General features: G+C 41.0%; 1 protein-coding gene across 2 annotated transcripts in view; it reads left to right on the top strand.

Moving 5' to 3' along the window:
* The window catches only part of ABCC3 (ATP binding cassette subfamily C member 3), a 50,090-nt gene that overhangs the window by 27,231 nt on the left and 4,004 nt on the right, over positions 1-18,855 (top strand). For both annotated transcript variants that reach the window (XR_005826026.1, XM_040581818.1), the window contains exons 9-27: positions 326-503; positions 1,051-1,212; positions 2,308-2,400; positions 3,773-3,976; positions 5,215-5,361; positions 5,762-5,849; positions 6,863-6,929; positions 8,656-8,782; positions 9,137-9,313; positions 10,152-10,319; positions 11,102-11,285; positions 12,204-12,309; positions 12,998-13,151; positions 14,521-14,728; positions 15,335-15,645; positions 16,375-16,574; positions 16,682-16,808; positions 17,600-17,701; positions 18,697-18,843. Coding sequence is in view for 1 of the 2 variants with exons in the window: in XM_040581818.1 (XP_040437752.1) it covers positions 326-503; positions 1,051-1,212; positions 2,308-2,400; positions 3,773-3,976; positions 5,215-5,361; positions 5,762-5,849; positions 6,863-6,929; positions 8,656-8,782; positions 9,137-9,313; positions 10,152-10,319; positions 11,102-11,285; positions 12,204-12,309; positions 12,998-13,151; positions 14,521-14,728; positions 15,335-15,645; positions 16,375-16,574; positions 16,682-16,808; positions 17,600-17,701; positions 18,697-18,843 (2,950 nt within the window). In the remaining variant the exon portion in view is untranslated. The remainder of the gene's footprint in view (positions 1-325; positions 504-1,050; positions 1,213-2,307; positions 2,401-3,772; positions 3,977-5,214; positions 5,362-5,761; positions 5,850-6,862; positions 6,930-8,655; positions 8,783-9,136; positions 9,314-10,151; positions 10,320-11,101; positions 11,286-12,203; positions 12,310-12,997; positions 13,152-14,520; positions 14,729-15,334; positions 15,646-16,374; positions 16,575-16,681; positions 16,809-17,599; positions 17,702-18,696; positions 18,844-18,855) is intronic.

The following is an 18,855-nucleotide window of genomic DNA, read 5'->3' on the forward strand; positions in this document are numbered from 1 at the left end:
CTCAGACAGGGAGCTGTGTGTTTAAACACTGGATCCCAAGGGAAACCTAGAGTTTCTCGTCATATTTCATTTTCTACAGGCTCATTTGCAAGTGGACTTTCTCGCTGGCAAAGCCAAAGTTTTGCTGTTGGATCTTTGCAATGTTGTTTGACTCAAATCGTAACTCAGCTTGCATCCTGGAGAGCTGTTTGCTTTTTGTGGTTAGAGAGGGGATGTGGCAGGATGCCATAGTTGAAAGAAGCTGTGTTATGTCCCATTAAACTTGCTGCATGTTTTTTATTTTTGTTTCTTTTTCCTTTTCCTTCCCTAATCTTCTGAAAAACAGTGTATTAATCAGCTTCATTAAGAACAAAGATGCCCCAGCCTGGTGGGGATTTTTAATTGCGGCTTTGATGTTTATCTGTGCTGTGCTGCAGACACTCATACTTCATCAGCATTTCCAGTACTGCTTTGTTACTGGGATGAGGCTGAGAACTGGGATCACTGGAGTGATATACCGAAAGGTAAGACTGGAAGCATTTAATGGGCTAGAACACTGGTGTATAGCTGAGCAAGTGGCCTCAGTTCTCAAATAGTCAGGGAAGAGCAGGCGTATTGGAGAACAATAGCCTCCTGGAATATTAAAGGTTGGGATTTTGGAGAGTTTTTAGGTGTAATTCTGTTATACTTCACAGAATTTTCTAGCAGTCAGCAGCTTAATGTGTACGGGTAGGTCACCAAACAGCACAGACAAATATTGGTTCACTTCAAATATTCAGAAAAATAAACACAGGAGAATAGCGTGTTTGTACTATGAGTTGATTAGGTGCAACTAGGTTTTTCTTCAGAATGCTACATACTGCTTGAGATGGAGGGGCTCACGAGCAAACCATTTCATGAAGTCTTGTTCTTTGGAGATTAGGAGTTGATGTAGGTGTGAATTACTTTATTCTTGTTGGAGAAGCACATTCTCAGGGAGTGTCTTGTTTTGCTAATAACTGAGGATTTCTTCTCTGTGTTTCTCCATATGTATCAAGATTGTGGATCCACTGAATCTCTCTTATTTCTCAGTCCTTAGTCATCACAAACTCAGCAAAGCGCTCATCTACTGTTGGAGAAATTGTCAACTTGATGTCAGTGGATGCCCAACGTTTCGTGGACCTTATGACTTTCCTGAACATGTTGTGGTCTGCACCACTCCAGATATTTCTAGCTTTGTATTTCCTCTGGCAGGTACATTGTGACATTTTTTTCAGAATTCATCTAAATGATGTGCAAGCTTATTATTTATTTGTTACTTTGACCCACTGCATTTTTTAGAAACTTACTGTTCTGCCTTGTATTAAAATAGCTTGTACTGGTGTACACGATCAATTAGTCTTTTAATTATTTTGTTCAGCTGGTAAGCAAGATAAGGCATTTGAAGCAAAAGTTAGCCTTTATATCTCTTCTGTCCCTACCATGCTTTGTTAGGGACTCATCTTGGACTCATCACAGTGTTCCCAGTAGTTGATACAAATGGGAGTTTGAGGGAAATGGTTTAAAAACCAAACCAAAGAAAACCCACTGGACATAGGAAACTTAAGCCATGTATAAAAATTATATCATGCCATATAAAAAAGTTTTGTGTAAGTCAACATGAAACAAATCTCACAATAATTTTTCCTTTGCTACAGTGAAGTTGTTTCTGGTTTATTCCAGCTTGAGCACTGCCTTTCATGCTTAAAATGTTTCTATGCAATGAATCTATTTTACTGCATAAAACAGTAGCACCAACTTGACCACATGGATTTAGACTTGAAAGCCATTAAGCTGCAGCAGCTTTATGAGTTACTGCTTCATTGGTAAGCTGAGCTCTAGTAGCTAGCAGTTTATATGCTTTTGCCCACACCGAGGGTACTGGGTAAACTCAGTGTTGCATAGATCAGAGAGAAGTTTATGGAAAAATTCCTTCCATGTAGCTTATCTGTTCCAGTTTTACATTTGCTCAATAGCTCTGTATTTGCATTAGTTCAAACTTACTTTCCCCTCCCACTGGGAACCACTTAACAGGTAAACCAGCGAGCACTCTGCTATCACCGATACTAGCATAATAATAATTCAAAGTGGATGCTGTCATATTTTTCTGTCTCCCCCTCACAGTTGTTCTGTGGAATCAGAACACTTCACTGGGAGGAGTTTAACTTATCTATGTGAAACATGAATTTTCATTTCTGTAACCTACTGTTGTTTTAATGCTCGGCATAGGGAACAGCAGCACTTGGATACAACAACTTACCTTACCTTTTTTCTTTTTTTTTCTTTTTTTTTTTTCTTCCCCCAATCAAGACTTTAGGGCCTTCTGTGCTGGCAGGAGTTGCCGTGATGGTTTTACTTATCCCATTTAACTCTGCAATAGCAATAAAAACCAGAGCGTACCAGGTAAGGTACTGGCAAAGAAGGTGAAGTTACCTGAACTGGCAGTTGTGCTATAAGAAATGAAGGCATCAGTGGTTGTCTTGACCATTAATGAGCTGCCATTTGCACTAATTTACTTATGAGTAAGATTGTACTGATTATTTAATAACTATATCCTCTCAGATAGTTTTTCCATAGTGAATTGAATGCTATTTAAGGGAAAGGTGTGGCGCTGAGTCAGTGGCTCTTCATGCTGCTGGAGCAGCTTCTAGGATTAGCAAGAAGTTTCATAGTCTCCATATCCCTTCACCTGGTACCTTCTTCTAGGAGCGTCTAGAGAAAGGGCAACTAAATGCTGTTCTTTAAGCCGTGAATGACTTCAGAGATGGGAGCGGAAACCTGGCAGCTTGTTTTTTATGCTAATAGCCAGTGTTGACTTTCACTCCCACTGAGCTGGGCTAAATTTGAATTATTATCTTAAGGTAAAAGGATCCTTTATTCCTTTTTTTGTAGTCTAAATCGTCTCTAGTCAAGGAAGGCTGAAAAAAACTATATAATAGTGCCCTCTGGCTTTGTGCTGGAAAAATCTAGTAAGTGGCTTGTGCTGTGCAACCTATCAGTGACTGTTAGGAAGATTAAAAAAATATCAAGCTGTTGATGTAGAAAAGGTAAGAGTTGGAAAACAAATATGAATTATGACATTTAAGCACAGCATTAGTAACAGAGTGGTATTATTACATGCCTTAAAGAGACGTTCAGACTTCCCATTAAATCTTTTGGATGCTGACTTTTTAGTATTAACAATTCTTTTCTCCCTTGCCTCATTAAAAGGTGTTCAGAGCTGCATAACTTGGTGTGCATGTGTGTATGAACACAATTTTCCATTTTGTCTATACAGCTGAGCAGGGATTTTTTTTGAAAAAAAAATTCTAAAGTAGCTGAATGAAGCACTGTATTCTGATGTGTAGAAGAAAAAACCCCAAACAACCAGACCCTAGGAGCAACCACAATTTTCAAAGGATGCCCTAAGAAATACAACTATGCGTATCAGGGAAAAAAAATAATCTAAAGAGATCAAAGGAAGAAGTAGGGTAGTATTTTTGTAAAGTGCCTGAGTTTTTCTTTAAGGTGGTTTTGAAAATGTAGTCCTTAACAGTGGAGATGAGCAGAAAGCTTTTGTAATCTGCTTTTCAGCCATTTTCTTTGATTTCTGGTTTCTTTGGAGGTACAGACTTGCACAGTAATCTTCCTGATAACAGTCTGGCTTTCTTTAATTACCTTTTGCATCTGCTTTAGAAATAGCCCAAGGACCATCACAGCTGTGAGAAAACATGTTGAAAACTCTCTTCTAGTCATTCCTGTGACAGTCTGTCTCCTGTGTTTACTAATAACCTAGGTGGAACAAATGCGATATAAAGACTCCCGCATTAAATTAATGAATGAGATTCTGGGTGGTATAAAGGTGCTGAAGCTGTATGCCTGGGAACCATCATTTTCAGAAAAAGTGTTGGAGATACGAAAGAATGAGCTGCGAGTTTTGAAAAAATCTGCCTATCTCAATTCTTTGTCCACCTTTGCATGGATCAGTGCACCATTCCTGGTAAATTGAATTTGCATGATTTTCTAAGCTGTACAAGCACATCCTTGAATGATAAGTGTGAGGCTTTCTGCTTGCTAAATGTACATAGGAATAAAATGTAAATACTTTTTAAAAAAAATTATTCACATGCTTTGAAGCAAAGTTCCTTGTTCTCTAGAGCCTTTTTGTTAATCGGTATTAAAGTATTTCTTGATAAAGCCCGCCAGTGGAAGCTGGGAATAGCTGTCTCGGGAGAATTTCCAACCACTTCAAAGTACTTCCCATAACAAATTGAAACTAGAATTTGAAACCTCAGAGATATTTGTGAATAGCAAAAATAGCCAAAATAAAATTAATTGAGTCAGTCAGGACAATGTCTGTCTTAAGCTCTCAATTCTACCTTTCATGTTACAGTGCTCCGCTTGTTTTAGTGTGAGAGGGAGTCGTTAAATTACCCTGCAACCTAAAAAAAGACTGATTTAATGTAAAAAATAAAGCCCAAGTGAAACATTGCCAATTCTGAAACGCTTTTTCCTGAGTTTTCTCTTTCCCTCTATTTTCCACTTCATTGCACTGTGATCCATTTTGCAGAAAGGGTTTTGGTTCTGGTGTATAAAAACATTGAGATAAGTGCTTTGTCAAAAGTATTCCTAGCCAACTGTTCTTGAGATCAAAGCTCCAACCCTGCAGAAATATTTTTAACGGCCTCAAGATCCTGCCTCTTTCATGTTTCCTTAACGATAATGCACTTCCTTAAGTACACATTCCCGTTCCTGCTCACCGTTAGTTTACTGCTTAGGATGGTTCCTCTGCAGTGGATGGTCCCTGTCACACACCAAACCAAGTAACTTGGATTTTACTCCCTTTCCTATTGATCAGTAAGTCTTGCTTGCTTAGCCTGCAGTTTATGATGGGAAAATTTGGTTAGGTGGAGCTGGAAATGCAGCCAAACCACAGCCAGATAACCGGTTCTCATTTTTATTTACCCAGGTTCTGTAGTTCACCTCCTGAATCACCTAGTTCAACTAAATGTAGCCATAGTAACCTGAAAGTTACTGTATTCCATGTGCCTTTTTTTTGTATCAACTTGTTCGCATGACTTGTCGTTCCCGAAGCATGTTGAAAAGGTCAGAAATGAAGAATTTGTCCACTTTTGTTGTTGATAAGTTTATTTCAACGATGCCTATCAGACCTGACTGCTTTTTAAAATGTCAAAATATTACATATGTCTCACAGTAAACTCGCTTTCTGGCTTTCAGGTAGCATTGACAACATTTGCTGTGTACGTGTCGGTGAATGAGAAGAACATTCTGGATGCAGAAAAGGCTTTTGTCTCCCTCTCCTTGTTTAATATCTTAAAGTTTCCCCTCAATATGCTTCCACAAGTCATTAGCAACATTGCGCAGGTAAGGACGGGCTGGTGTGTAACTTGTTTTGAACAACTTGAACAACAAGAACCCCAGATGTCCCTGGTTTCTGAAATAGAGATCCCTTGCATCTGCCTGTTAGCTGCTTTTCTAATATCCTTTCTCTGCTGCTGCCCTGTATTGGAAAGCCTGACGTCTTCTGAGTCAGCTTGTCTGTGTGAATTTTGCTTCACTCAGATGAGCTCAGCTTGGTCTGAGAAATTTCACAGATAGCAGCTTGTATTTCATCATGAGACTGATTGCAGGGACAGAATGAGTCACTGTTCAGGAAGCCTGTAGGGTGAAAGCTTAAGCCATTCTGCGTGCTTTCTTTTTCAGTAGTAAAAGCATTAAGACCCCGTTAAAAGAACGATGAAATAACGCCACGCTCTTTTCTTAGACAAGTGTTTCCTTAAAGAGAATTCAGCAGTTCCTGAGTCATGATGAACTTGATCCAAACTGTGTGGAAACAAAAGTGATTGCACCAGGTAAAGACATCAGCATATTTCTAAACTATTGTAATACAACAAACATCTTTCATTTGTTTTGCACTGGTTGTGTTATGAAAAAAAAGCAAAAAGAAAGTAACAGTATTGGTTTGAAAAAAGAAAGAGGCTGCTGCTTTGAAAACTGTGTGTTTGTTGTTCAGGCTATGTAGAAATTAAAAAATTTTCTAACTATATTTTTGAGCTTTGAGCTGAGTTATTAGGCGTGAGTTTGCATCTGCAATGGATTGGATGCTAACAGCGCTGAATAATGAAGTGTATCCACTGACTAGGGACAGCAAGACCGACTCAAACCTTTTGCACTGCACAAATGCTCGGGAACATTGTAAACAGTTTTGATTTCTTCTGGTGGAAACGGCATCCCAAAACAAATAAGCAAATCAGGTGGTTTAAAAAAAAAAAAAAGTGTTTTCTCATGTAATGCACTTTGGTGATTCAAAACTTTTGTGTGCGATGCTGTAGAGAGGGGAAGGAGGGATGGCTGTGTGGCTGCCATGCGATTACTGTTATACACCCCACCCCACCAGGAGGTAAAGAAAGCCTGCAGATCTGTTAACTTTTGAGTGTGGCAAGCAAAAAGCTGCGCAGAGGCAAATTTAATCTTATACATTGAAGTCAACACCATGCAGTGGTCTCCTGATGACTTGAAAGTGGCTTCTTAAGCACAGTTGCGCACACAGTCGCATGAGGAATCTGAGCAACAGATGTTGGGACCAGCCTCACCGGGGCAGGGTGAAGCAGGACAGGGTTTCAGCTCCATAGGTCTGTAAGCTCACAGTCTATAGTTTAAGCTGTGAACAGTGATTTTCACGCTAAACAAGCCTGTCTTGTGACCCACAGTCATGAGACAGTGCTTCCCATGCCAGTAGAAAAGGGAACTGCGGTATACGTGAAACACCCGTAAATAACAATTGCTCTGTCTGCCAGTCTCTTAGCTGTGCTGTTCTGTATAATACATTTCCTGCCTTCTCTATTGTTGTGTTTTTGTCATACAGGCCATGCCATCAGTGTAACAAATGGGACGTTCAGCTGGGGGAAGGAGCTTAAGCCATCTTTGAAAGAGTAAGGTTTCTTTCTTGCAATTGCAATACAGCATCTTCCTGGTTTCTGGCTCCTGAGAGGTCTGTTTGAAAGATGTCTAGTCGTATCTGCAGGCTCGCTTCTGGAAAAGGTTATTTCCATACATCACGTGTATCTCTTCTGCTTTTAAAACATGGAGCTAATCATCATACCTTATGGTATTTAGGCTTTACAGAACAGTACTGTAAGGCTTTAACTCCACAGCGACTAGCATTAGGCAGTTACCTATTTAAAGACAGAAAGGCTACATTCATTTCTTAAATAGACTTTTCTTTTTTTAACTGAAGCATTGGACAAATCAAATTGATCTGATGGATTATTAAGACAGTCAAGATATCTGGGTTTGGACTTGGGTGTGCTGACAGTGGTCTGTTCTTTTAAGTCTCGTGGCAGACTTAGCCCTGTGGTTGTAGATGGGCCATTTCCAGACTACGGAGGTGCATGTTTTGCTCATTTGCTTATTTGAATGACTAGAAATAAAATTTGCCTGGAAGCATATACTTCCTTAATGTTATGCTTTGCTGTCAGATCAAAATCACAGAAACCTGGTGAGTATTCTTAGAGCTCTCAGTCCAAGGAGCTCATGCTGCTGTGCTGAGTGTATTATATTAGCAGGTTTTACATGGATAACCTGCAAGCAATTCAAAGGAGCCAGTTTGGTTTCAGGCAACCAAATCTGCAGCCAGGTTGACTTTAGTGTTCTGGGGTTTATTTCAGAAAGAGCCAGGCATCTCCAGCTCAAATTGCTAGCCACCTGGGCCTAAAAATGACCTGGTAACTTCCTAAAGTAGCAGTAAGGCAAAAGTCAGCTAGGGGGAAAGAATAATGAAAGAAATAATTGTAGTGCTTTTGAGTTTTCCTGTTGTGAATGTTGATTTAAAAAAAAAAACAACACAAAAAAAAACCCCACCAAACCAACCAAACAAAAAATCTCTGGCGGTGTTCAAAACATCAATTACCTGCTTGGTAAGACTCTGCATAAGAATTAGAGCCCTAGTTCTACATTAGGATTTGTGCAAACAGAAATTTGGTTTGATTTCATTAGTGAAAGGCACTGTGATGACAAAGAGACTGTGTCCATCAGTCATTTCCATATCAGTTTACCTTCAAATCCAGGACCTAAAGCAGTACCTTTAAGAAAATAGTGGGGAAAACAGTGTAGGATTTTAATTGGAAGTTTGGGTTTTCTGGTGTTGTTATGAACGCTATTTACTAGCACTGGAAATACAGTACTAAAGTGAAATTTTTTAGATGCTTGATGTTTGAACATTTTTAGATGTTTGAACATTTTTAGATGTTTAGATGGGATGTATTCACTCACCACTTTTGTACAATTGCTCTTGGTTTTAAAATCAAAACCCAAAAGACTTCTGGAAGATTGTCTGCTTTCAAAATGGTTGTTAACCATTTGATGTGCTGACGGACTGATATGACAGAGCAAAGGCTCTTGGAAGTCTTGCTACCAACCCTACTGCTTTAACAGCCAACAAGATAGATTAATGCTGGGTTTCCATTTGCTTCTACAGTTCTGGTTTCAGTTGATTGTACATAAGAAAGGGAGTAGACCATTGACCAAGCTAGGCTTACTATATACAGTCAGGGAGAGGTCAGGCTTATTTGTCACTGTGTATTTCAGCCCTTGTTTAAAGACCCGTAATGTCTTTAGTAAACTAATGTTTAATTAATTTCCAGCCTGTTTCCTCCACAGTATAAATCTGTTGGTCCCCAGCGGTGCTTTGGTTGCCATTGTGGGCCATGTTGGCTGTGGGAAGTCTTCTCTGGTGTCTGCTCTCCTGGGTGAATTGGAAAAGCTGGAAGGAGAAGTGGCTGTGAAGGTTGGTATTGTTTAGGATGCTGTTTAATGATGGTATGGAAATGTGCTGCTTACTCTGCCATTGCTTATAATGCACATCAGGCTGGAGAGGGAATGCTGTTTGCCCCTACATCAGCTTGTTTGCATGTTTATTTGGGTTTTGCCCACACCTGTTCAGTTGCGTGAACATGACTTCAGTGGCATGAAACAACTTTCCTGATTCTATCAACTGTGCATTGGCAATTAGCACACATCTATTATAATGGGAATGTATATCAAATAGGAGCTATATATACGTGCTGCAGATTTTAGAGTTGTAAGCATGAATTGCTGCTTGTTACAAGGCAGAGGTTTCCTTTCTCCTTCCTTGTTCTAGGGTTCTGTCGCTTATGTGCCTCAACAAGCCTGGATCCAGAATGCCACGCTGAAAGATAACATTTTGTTTGGCCAAGCTCCTAATGAACAAAAATACCAAAATGTCCTGGAGGCCTGTGCTTTAAAAACTGACCTGGAAGTGCTGCCAGGAGGAGATCGGACTGAGATAGGAGAGAAGGTAATTTTTTCTTTTTCCAGGTCAGAATGTGTTGGCAATTCCTGTTCTGGCTAAAGAGAGAATGCTGTAAAGCCAGCACTTGATTTGGTTTGATCATTACAATGGCAGCCCTGCTACAGTCAATAGTGAAATATGTGGGGCAGTTTTGTGGAAGGCAGTTGGACTTAAAACTTGCTCCTAACTTTGTGTGTGTTTGTACAGTGATGCGTAATTGGACTTCTAGCCCTGGAAGATCATAGCATCCTCCATTTGTTGTCCAATTGTAAAAGTGCATCTGTCCAGAATACATAAAGTCCTTCCTTTTCCTGTAGTGATGAAAAGGGAGGGAACATATGGCGTACTTCAAGTAAAAAAGTGATATGATCATCCTTTAACACCTCATTTTAATGAGAAACTTTCACATCTGTGATTACCAACAAAGAAAATTTTTTTTCCTAGGCCACTAAATTTGAGATAGATTTCATGAAATGGGGTGGATATGTGGATGTGTATGTAAGATGAGAGATGTGGAAGATGTTCCAGGTGCCACAGCCCTGCTTTGAATGTTTGCATTTTACATCCTGGTTGATGGTCTTCCTTTTTATAGTTCTGCATTTTAACAGCTCCCTTCAGGAGCTTATTAAGCAAGAGGCTTATTCTGTCTCCAGATTGCTGGGTGAGTGGAAGTTTGGCAGTGAACAGATTTAGAGGCGTTCTGTTCTTGTCTCTGGCTCTGAGCGGGTTATTCTCTTCAGCGTCTCATGTTTCAATTTAGCATCCCAGTGTTTGGGTGAGAGCCATGAAAAGTCATAGCTGCTGTTGTGTGATATGTTTTGTTCTCTCCTCTCTCTCTCTTCAGGGCATCAACCTCTCAGGTGGCCAGAGGCAGCGAGTGAGCCTCGCTCGTGCAGTGTACAGCAACTCTGACATTTACTTATTAGATGATCCTCTTTCTGCCGTGGACTCGCATGTTGCAAAGCACATCTTTGATAAAGTTATTGGTCCAGATGGGGTACTTAAAGGGAAAGTAAGCTGGCATTTAGATCCTCTTAAAAATGCACACAAACTGAGAAACACTGATGGGTGACAAGAAAACTATTTCACTGCCAAGGCTTGAGTGCCAAATCATTCCTGAATTTCTGTGTTTAATTGGCAATGTGGACACCTTTTCCCCAGAGCGTAGACTGTGGTGAGCTGCTATTCTGGCATCCCCAGAAGTGGTGTGATCTAGTCAGAACACGTAGAGGCAGAAACCTGGTCTGTCTTTTAAAATCCCTGCTGTGAGATCTCCAGAAAGAAGGCATTTGCAGAAACTTGTAAAGGTTTTCAGCTTGGTATTGCTTGTTGTTACTTGGAGGCAGTGCAGTGAGGAAGTTGTAACAGCTTACTGGTTTTACAGAGGTCTTTGGCAGTACGCAGCCAAAAAATCACAATCTCTTTGCTTCCACTTCTACTCTTGTTGTGATCTCGGACCGTATCAGAGCTCAAAAGGGAAGGGCTGCAAAGAAAATTAGCGTAAGGGAAACAGCGAATGATAATTCAGTTGGTTTACTTCCCTGTATGGTTGTATCAGCATGCAGGAAGAAGCATAGTGAGTTCATGTACATATTTCCAAGCTAACTGGGCTAACAAGGATGGCATATTTCCCCTGGCATTTCACCTTGACACGATAACTCACTCCTTGTCCTGAAAATGTGGTAGTGTTTGGCTTGCTGAGTAGTGTTAGTCCCCCCAGTGACAACTGAAAGATGGGGGGGGGGGGGATGTATCTCTTTTTTTTTTTTTTTTTTTTTTTTTTTCCCTATCCAGACCCGAATTCTGGTGACCCATGGCATCAGCTTCCTGCCTCAGGTAGACCATATAGTTGTCCTGGTAGATGGCAAAATCTCGGAAATGGGATCTTACCAAGACCTTCTGAAACAAAACAAGGCTTTTGCAGAATTCCTGCGAAATTATGCACTTGATGAAGACATTGAAGAGGATGAACCAACAAGTACAGTATTGCTTTTTTGCTTTTTCTTAAAACATGTCTTCTACTGTCTGCCAGATTACAGATATTTTCTCTGTATAAAGCATCCCCTGCTTCTTCATGATAATCTGGCATTTGCCTTTCTGCACTACTGTGAAGATTATTGTCTATGGCCAGGTCTGTATTATTGCTAAATGTTTTCATGAATTTCTTTCAAACTTCATGTGGTTTGCCCCAGAAAAAAGCAATTCTTGTCTTAGAAATTATTTTAAAATTGGGAATTTATTTTACAATTATCAAGGTCAAGCTCAGCAGGAAAATGGAGTAGCCAAGAACAAACTGGGCTTGCTATCAAAGGGGCTACCCACAGTCTGGTATTTTTTCTCTGTTTATATGTTGTCTTTTTCATGTAGCAAAGTTCAAATGGCATTTTAATCTTGGGTTACTTTTCAGCTGGGTTTGATTCTGATAAAATGGTACAAGATTAAAGCATTTTGGTAAATGCTTCCTCTGTGTGACAGTGTTCCCACGCTCTTTGATTGCAGCATTGCTTCTCTCCAGACAGGCAGAGAGGAATGTGCATGACATCTTCTAGCAACAGCAGAGGCTTGCAGTAGTTCCTGACGTGACTCCCCCATCCCAAGATCATGCCTAGAGCATGCCCTATAAGTGAATTTAGCGAGAACCAACTATGACACTGTTGCTTAATGTTTCTGGTGCGTTAAAGGAATGTGATGTTTGCATTTGGCCACCCACCTGCCTCAAAATCTTTGCAATTTAGTTAGGAGTGATGCACAGAAGGGATGTAAGCAAAACTACGGGCGAGTTTATACACTATCATTTTCCTGCTGCGGTATTGATTTTCTTGCTTTGTATAGGCGCCTTTTTCTGTGCTTTCTGCTTTATTCAGCAGAAAATCTGAGGTGTGGTCTTGTCTTGCAGTGCTGGAGGAGGAAGAAGTCCTGCTAGCTGAAGACACCCTCAGCATCCACACTGATCTGGCAGATAATGAACCAGTGACGAATGAGGTCCGCAAACAGTTTCTTAGGTAAACATGAGGTTCACGTGTTTATAGTCCACATCTGGGGTGAAACGCATCTAAAAGATGTTAGCCACATGCCTTTCAGTCTGGGCTTTAGTTTCCGTAGTTTTCTCTTATAAATAAATCGCTTTAGTGTCCTTTTGAAAATAAATGTGGAGCAATATGCGAAGAAGACCAAACATCTATTCCCGCAATCCTCTGTATAATCTGAATGGAACCAATTTCTTAGAGCAATGCTGTGATTCTCAGGTAACACCACTGAATGTGTTCACCCACACAACACTAAACTGCTACCAGCTGCGTGACAAATAAACCCTTTGCATTGCCCCTTTCTGTTGGGAACCTTGCAAATCTTTAACGGTTTTCAAAACCATACCCATAGATGCTGTCCAGCTACTGTTGATAGGAAAACAAAGCAGCTCAGGCGTTAGCTTTGAAATGTCTGTCGTGGGGTGAAGGCTTTACAAGGCTTCATCGAAGAGCCCAAGCCCTGCCACAGCCTTTGTTAGGCTCTGTATTGCTGGCATCACTGAGCACCCGGAGGGGTGGGACAAGCACCCGTAGCTGTGAGTGAGGCTGGCATGGAAACTCGGCAGAAGAGCTGGGAATAAGTCCAGTCTGCTGCATCCCACTTTTCCTTTAGCACTGCCACAATATGCCCTTTTTCTCCTAATAACTCTTTTGTTTTAACTAGGCAGCTTAGTGTAATATCTTCTGAGGGAGGAGAATGTCCCAACAAAATGTCAACCAAACGAAGAGTCTGTGAAAAGAAGCCAGCAGAGCCTCCTCTGCCAAGAAAAAATCTTAACGAGAAACTTATTCAGGCTGAAACCACTGAAACGGGAACGGTATGGTTTGATTTCCTCCTCCCTTTTTCTACCTTTTTCTTTTCTGTTTTTTAAAAAATAATTTTTATTTTTACATTTGATCCAGTTCTGTTAAATGTGTTGTATTAATCACGACTGCAGGCCTGAAGCATTAATCTGGTGGCCACTGATCGTTCAGATTTGGGATTTTGGCAGAGGTTTCTGCACCTGGCAAGGGCTGTCTACTTAGGGAAAAAAGCAAAAAAAAAAAAAAAATCTCTTGCAGCTCCTGCCACAGTCACCTGATACCGCATAGCACTGCTCTCTGTCAGCCCTGCCCTTGCACTGCAGAGCTTTCAGCACTGTGAAGTTTTTAAACTGTTTGGCTGCTGTTGAGTCCAGCTGCAGCACTGGCGATGCGATGACCCACAGCAGCGGGTCACACAAGCCAGCTGCCTGCGGTGTGCCAGCGGGCCTGGTCTGCCCAGGCGATACCTGCCGGCCCATCTTCGAGAGCATTTTATGCTTATAGGCACAGGAGGGGCTGTACTCTTCCTGAGCAGGGCCAGGGGGTGAAATGGGAACAGGGGAAAGGAGAAGACAAGGGGGAAAAAAAGGGAAGATGGGAATACAAAAGTAAAAGGAAGGGCCAGAAAGGAGCAGCAGGTGGAATAGAAGCAGGAAGGTTTAAAGCCCCTTCCCTCCACTTCGGAAGGCTCAGTGTGTACTGTTTAGTCTGATGTATGTGGTCCATGGCACAGACAAGTAATTAACTGTTTCTGTGGATTATTTTAGCTTTCAAAGTCCCTAATCAACAACACTTGTTCATTTAATTATTCCTTCTAATGCTTTTTTAGAGACTGAGTTTTGTCCTGAGTCTCTGCCTTTTTGCACTACTTTAACAATAGCATCTTTACTCTTTGCCCCAAGCATCATGTGTTTATGTTCCTGTTGGGGGTGCACTAGCATTTGGTACCTCATTTAAGCTGCTGTAAAGACGCTGGAATGGAAGCATATTCAGCACTTTCCCTTAAATTAGACCATCTAAAGTAGCCCTGAGCTTGATATGCCTGCCAAGTTGCTGCTTTTGCCTGGAAAACTTGGCTCCTTTTCTTGTTACCCATCCTTTGCTGCTATTTGATCAGCCTCTTTTTTTTTTTTCTTTTTTCTCTGGCATAGTATTAACAACTAAAACAAAACTACAGTTCCTCAAAATGGAGGAAAGGAGTATTTTGGAGAAATTTCTGACTTGTTTTGAAAGTCATTGCCCTGTCCTGGGGCTCAGGGAGAGGAACTGTTAGAGTTTGGGCAGTTTTGAACTTAGCAGTGACTAAGAACTTTCTTCTCTTATTCTGTCTGAAATCCTGATTGCCTGAGTGGTACAAACCAGCTTTGGTGTGTCATTTTGCAGGTGAAGCTAACAGTGTTCTGGCAGTATGTGAAGGCTGTCAGCCCTGTCATTTCTTCAGTGATCTGTTTCCTATATTGCTGTCAAAACGCTGCTGCCATCGGGGCCAACGTGTGGCTCAGTGACTGGACCAACGAGCCGGTGGTAAATGGGACTCAGCACAACACAGCCATGCGCATCGGAGTCTATGCTGCCTTGGGCCTCTTGCAGGGTGAGACCAGACAAAGCCACGATGTCTCAATGTTTAGCAAAGAGGAATTAGGTGGGAAAGCCATGGCACCAATTTCTGGTGGGCCAAAATTGCCCCCCCAAATCCTATCCTAAGCAAGAGAGGTAGTGCAATCTGAAGCTACGGAATTTGAGCTCAGCTCCACGCTTTTGGGGTTGAACAGGGGACATGAAAGCTTGAGAAAGGTAAATGGGAGAGAAAACATTTAAACAGGTGCAAAAGAGACTGAAGGGTTGGGGTGAAGTTGTAGCATTAGGTCTTTGTGGAGGTTTGTGGAAAGCAGAGGGAAAACGGTTGTGCATCTGTCTTAGGTGGACAGTATGGTGAAACCCTACAGGACATGTTCCTGGGCCTTAGACAGCAGTGACCACAATACCGTAGTGCTAATGTGCATGGTAAGAGAAGGGTGGACAGGGAATACCGTAAAGCAAAAAAACCCTTGTAGCACGACAGAAACTGCCAAGAGTCAAAGAGCTGCAAATGGTCAGTGCAAATGCAAATGCAAAACAAATGCGATGTTCAGTGCAAAAAAACAAATGCAAAGAACATCACGTTCAGTGGTTAACACATCTCCTCTTTACCTGTTAGGCCTCATAGTACTCATCTGCTCCTTCACCCTGGCCATGGGAGGCATTAACGCAGCCCGGACGCTCCACGCCGCTCTGCTGGAGAACAAATTTCACACCCCACAGTCCTTCTACGACACCACTCCAACCGGCCGAATCATCAACCGCTTTTCGAAGGACATCTACGTGATTGATGAAGTAATCCCACCGACCATCTTGATGTTCCTTGGAACGTTCTTCACCTCTTTATCAACGATGATTGTAATTATAGCAAGTACTCCGCTCTTCGCTGTCGTTATAGTTCCACTGGCAATTCTGTACTTCTTTGTTCAGGTAACTGGAAAAATGTCCGACTACCATTGCAATGACTCTTATTCCATTGTTCATGTTTCTTTTTAGGAAAAGTAACAGGAATTTTGGGGAAAATTGAAATATCTAAAGTAAACCACATGTTTACATAAATTATTTACTTCTCGCAGAAAAAGAAATGTCCTGTGAGATGTAGTCATGAAATAAATAGGTGTAAACTTTTTTTGCTTTTAAGTAATAACAAATAAGCTTACTGCTAGAGGTAGAGCTGCAGTGCGCCTCAGTATACTGAAGCATGTATATATTTGTACATATTTGGCATATAGACAAGATCTTAAGGTGGTGAGAAGTTAAAATGGTGAAAATAGAAAGCATCAATTTTATTGACTTCTAAGCAAACATGAAGCTTATTTTATAGATGGTAAATAGAGACCTGACAATGGAGGTGCAAATTCATGTTTCATATTCTAGGAAAATGAGGCTTCTAAAAATGGATTAATTTTTTTAGGGTGTATTAACTAAATTTAAAGGGAGACAGATAAATTTAACTTATAGAAATTGCAGTTACCCAGTCCTTGTGGAATGAAGCAAAGATAAATTTCTTGAAATACTTCTTAATTATAGAGAATAATTTGGAGAGCTGAAGTATATCAGTAGCCGTCTTCTTTAAATCCTTCACTTAAAAAATGCTTCGCTGTTAATTAAAAGAGAAAGTATTTCATGTATCCTTCAATTTTCTCCAAAAAATGGCAGCGATTCTACGTAGCTACCTCCCGCCAGCTGAAGCGTCTGGAGTCTGTGAGCAGATCTCCCGTCTACTCACACTTCTCAGAAACAGTATCAGGGGCCAGTGTCATCAGAGCCTATAGAAGAGTGAAGTCCTTTGTGGACATCAGTGATTTGAAGATGGATGAAAATCAGAAGAGTTACTATCCTGGCATAGTATCCAACAGGTAAAAAAAAGGGATGTAACTCTTGTTTCCACTTAGATAATCCTGTGTTTGCATAAGTGGTCCAAGCCACCATTTACTGCTCTGCTTACGTCTGCCTTTTTTACCAGGTGGCTGGGCATTCGAGTTGAATTTGTGGGGAACTGCATTGTTCTTTTTGCTGCCCTTTTTGCTGTGATTGGTAAAAACAGCCTAAACGCCGGTTTGGTAGGACTTTCAGTATCTTATGCATTACAGGTATGTACTACAGCTTTCTGTTCATTGATGGGTTTGCGGTTTTGTAGATGGTATTGGTTATATTAGCAATAATTTAAGTGCTTGTTGAAGCTGAAGTTCATAAGGAAATAATAAAAATGAGTTGTGGGGTGTCTGGAAACAGTAGAGAATTACACTGAATGCTGACAGACATCAGCAAGCTCATGTGCAGTAGGACTTCAGGGCACTTTGGGAGGATCGAGGTTGTGCTGCACCCCGGTATCAGCAGCAGCAGCAGCAGCACGCAGGATGCTCAGGAAGTGTCAGGTGCACCCACCACAAACAGGTCATTTGAACAGCATGGGCTTAAGATGTCCTGCATCATAGCTGCTACGGAACACATCAGTGTGTCCAGGCAATCCTAGGCAGATCAGTAGGATTCATAAATAGGCAAGATAAACTATACTCACCCAAGCTGTGTACAGTTTATCAGATTTAATGACCTCACTATTGCCAGAAGCTTTTTAGGCGCAGTGTGCAGGATTGCTGTCAGCAGTTTTCAGTGAGACCCATGACTAGGGGAATGACTTGCAATCAACTTTTGTTGCCATTTGTTAAATCACCGTGGGAGGCATATGCTTCTCCATGTGAGCACCTGATTATCTGTAGACTTCTTGTCCCAGTAACTGTATTAATGTCAATGCTAAGGTAATTATTCCATTTGTAATGTTAATGTGAATCCGTGTCTTAATAGCAGCATCTGGTTTTGTTGTTGTTATTATTAAACCTGTTGTTCATCTGTGGGTGACATTTTGTTCCTTTTCTGCGCCAAGGTGACCTTGTCTCTGAATTGGATGGTCCGAATGACTTCTGAACTTGAAACTAACATTGTGGCTGTTGAAAGAATAAAAGAGTATTCAGAAACTGAAACAGAGGTCAGCTACCAAGCATCAAGCATGCCCACCAACAACCGTGGAGAAATTTTAATGCACATATTTACATGGTCTTTCTTTAGACTCCTGAGAGACAGTTCCTGCTCTGAGAGTGTTATCATTTAACCTGAACAAATGTCACACTCTGAACTGTAATTTATGCTATCACAGCTCCAAATTATTACTGCCATCGTGCAGCTTGTGCTTAGCATCTCATTTTCTGCTGCTGTGAGTGGCTATAGCACAACAGAGATGAGTTTCACCATCAGAATATTGCTCCTGTTGGGTTTGAAGTGTTTGGTGCATGGTCCTACCTGCATGGATGGTGCTGTGATCCTGCTGGGGAGCACAGCTGCAGTACTATTATCAGGCTATGCACGTGCTTTCAATACTATTTCTATTTAATCAACTTAATCAGTCCTCATCTCCCATGAGAAGAACATCTCTAGGAACTTTGTACTGCCTAATCCAGGAAAATCATCCAATCCTCTACCTTTTAAAAGTGGAAGATAGAGCTATGCTGGGAAGTCTGGTGCTCTGTGGACACACTGGGTTTTGTTAGTTGCGTGCACATGATGGGAGGCTAAGAATTAGGAAACGGAGGATCTGAGAAGAGCTGCAGTGAACAGTTCAGGAGATCAAGTATTTAATCTCAAAACTAAAAGGAAGCTAGACAAGATGCATGATACATGCCAGAGTTTGAGCTGGCATGAAACAGGCAGTGTTCTATTAGAGTTAATGGAAAAAAAATAAATTTATATCCATTGAGGATTTGGCCCTATATGCTCAGACCTTTTTTCCTGTAAACTTCACAACAAAGACTAAAATGTGTGGGTATTTAGGAATCCATGTTTTTTCCCTATTATTATAAGTGTATTTGATACTGAGATTTGATTTATCATATATATTTCTAGTAACAAATGTTGATGTTTGTATCTGAGTTTGAATTATTTTTTCTTAAACCTATATAAGGCATTTCTGACTTCTGTTTTCCTTAGGCTCCCTGGATTATTGAGGGCAAGCGTCCCCCGGAAGACTGGCCATCCAAGGGAGAGCTGGAGTTTGTGAATTATTCAGTGCGGTACAGGAAGGGCTTGGATCTAGTGCTGAAGGGTCTGAACCTCCAAGTGCATGGTGGAGAAAAGGTGAGTTACCAG

Source organism: Falco naumanni, chromosome 1, assembly GCF_017639655.2.
Source record: "Falco naumanni isolate bFalNau1 chromosome 1, bFalNau1.pat, whole genome shotgun sequence".
Classification (NCBI taxonomy): domain Eukaryota; kingdom Metazoa; phylum Chordata; class Aves; order Falconiformes; family Falconidae; genus Falco; species Falco naumanni.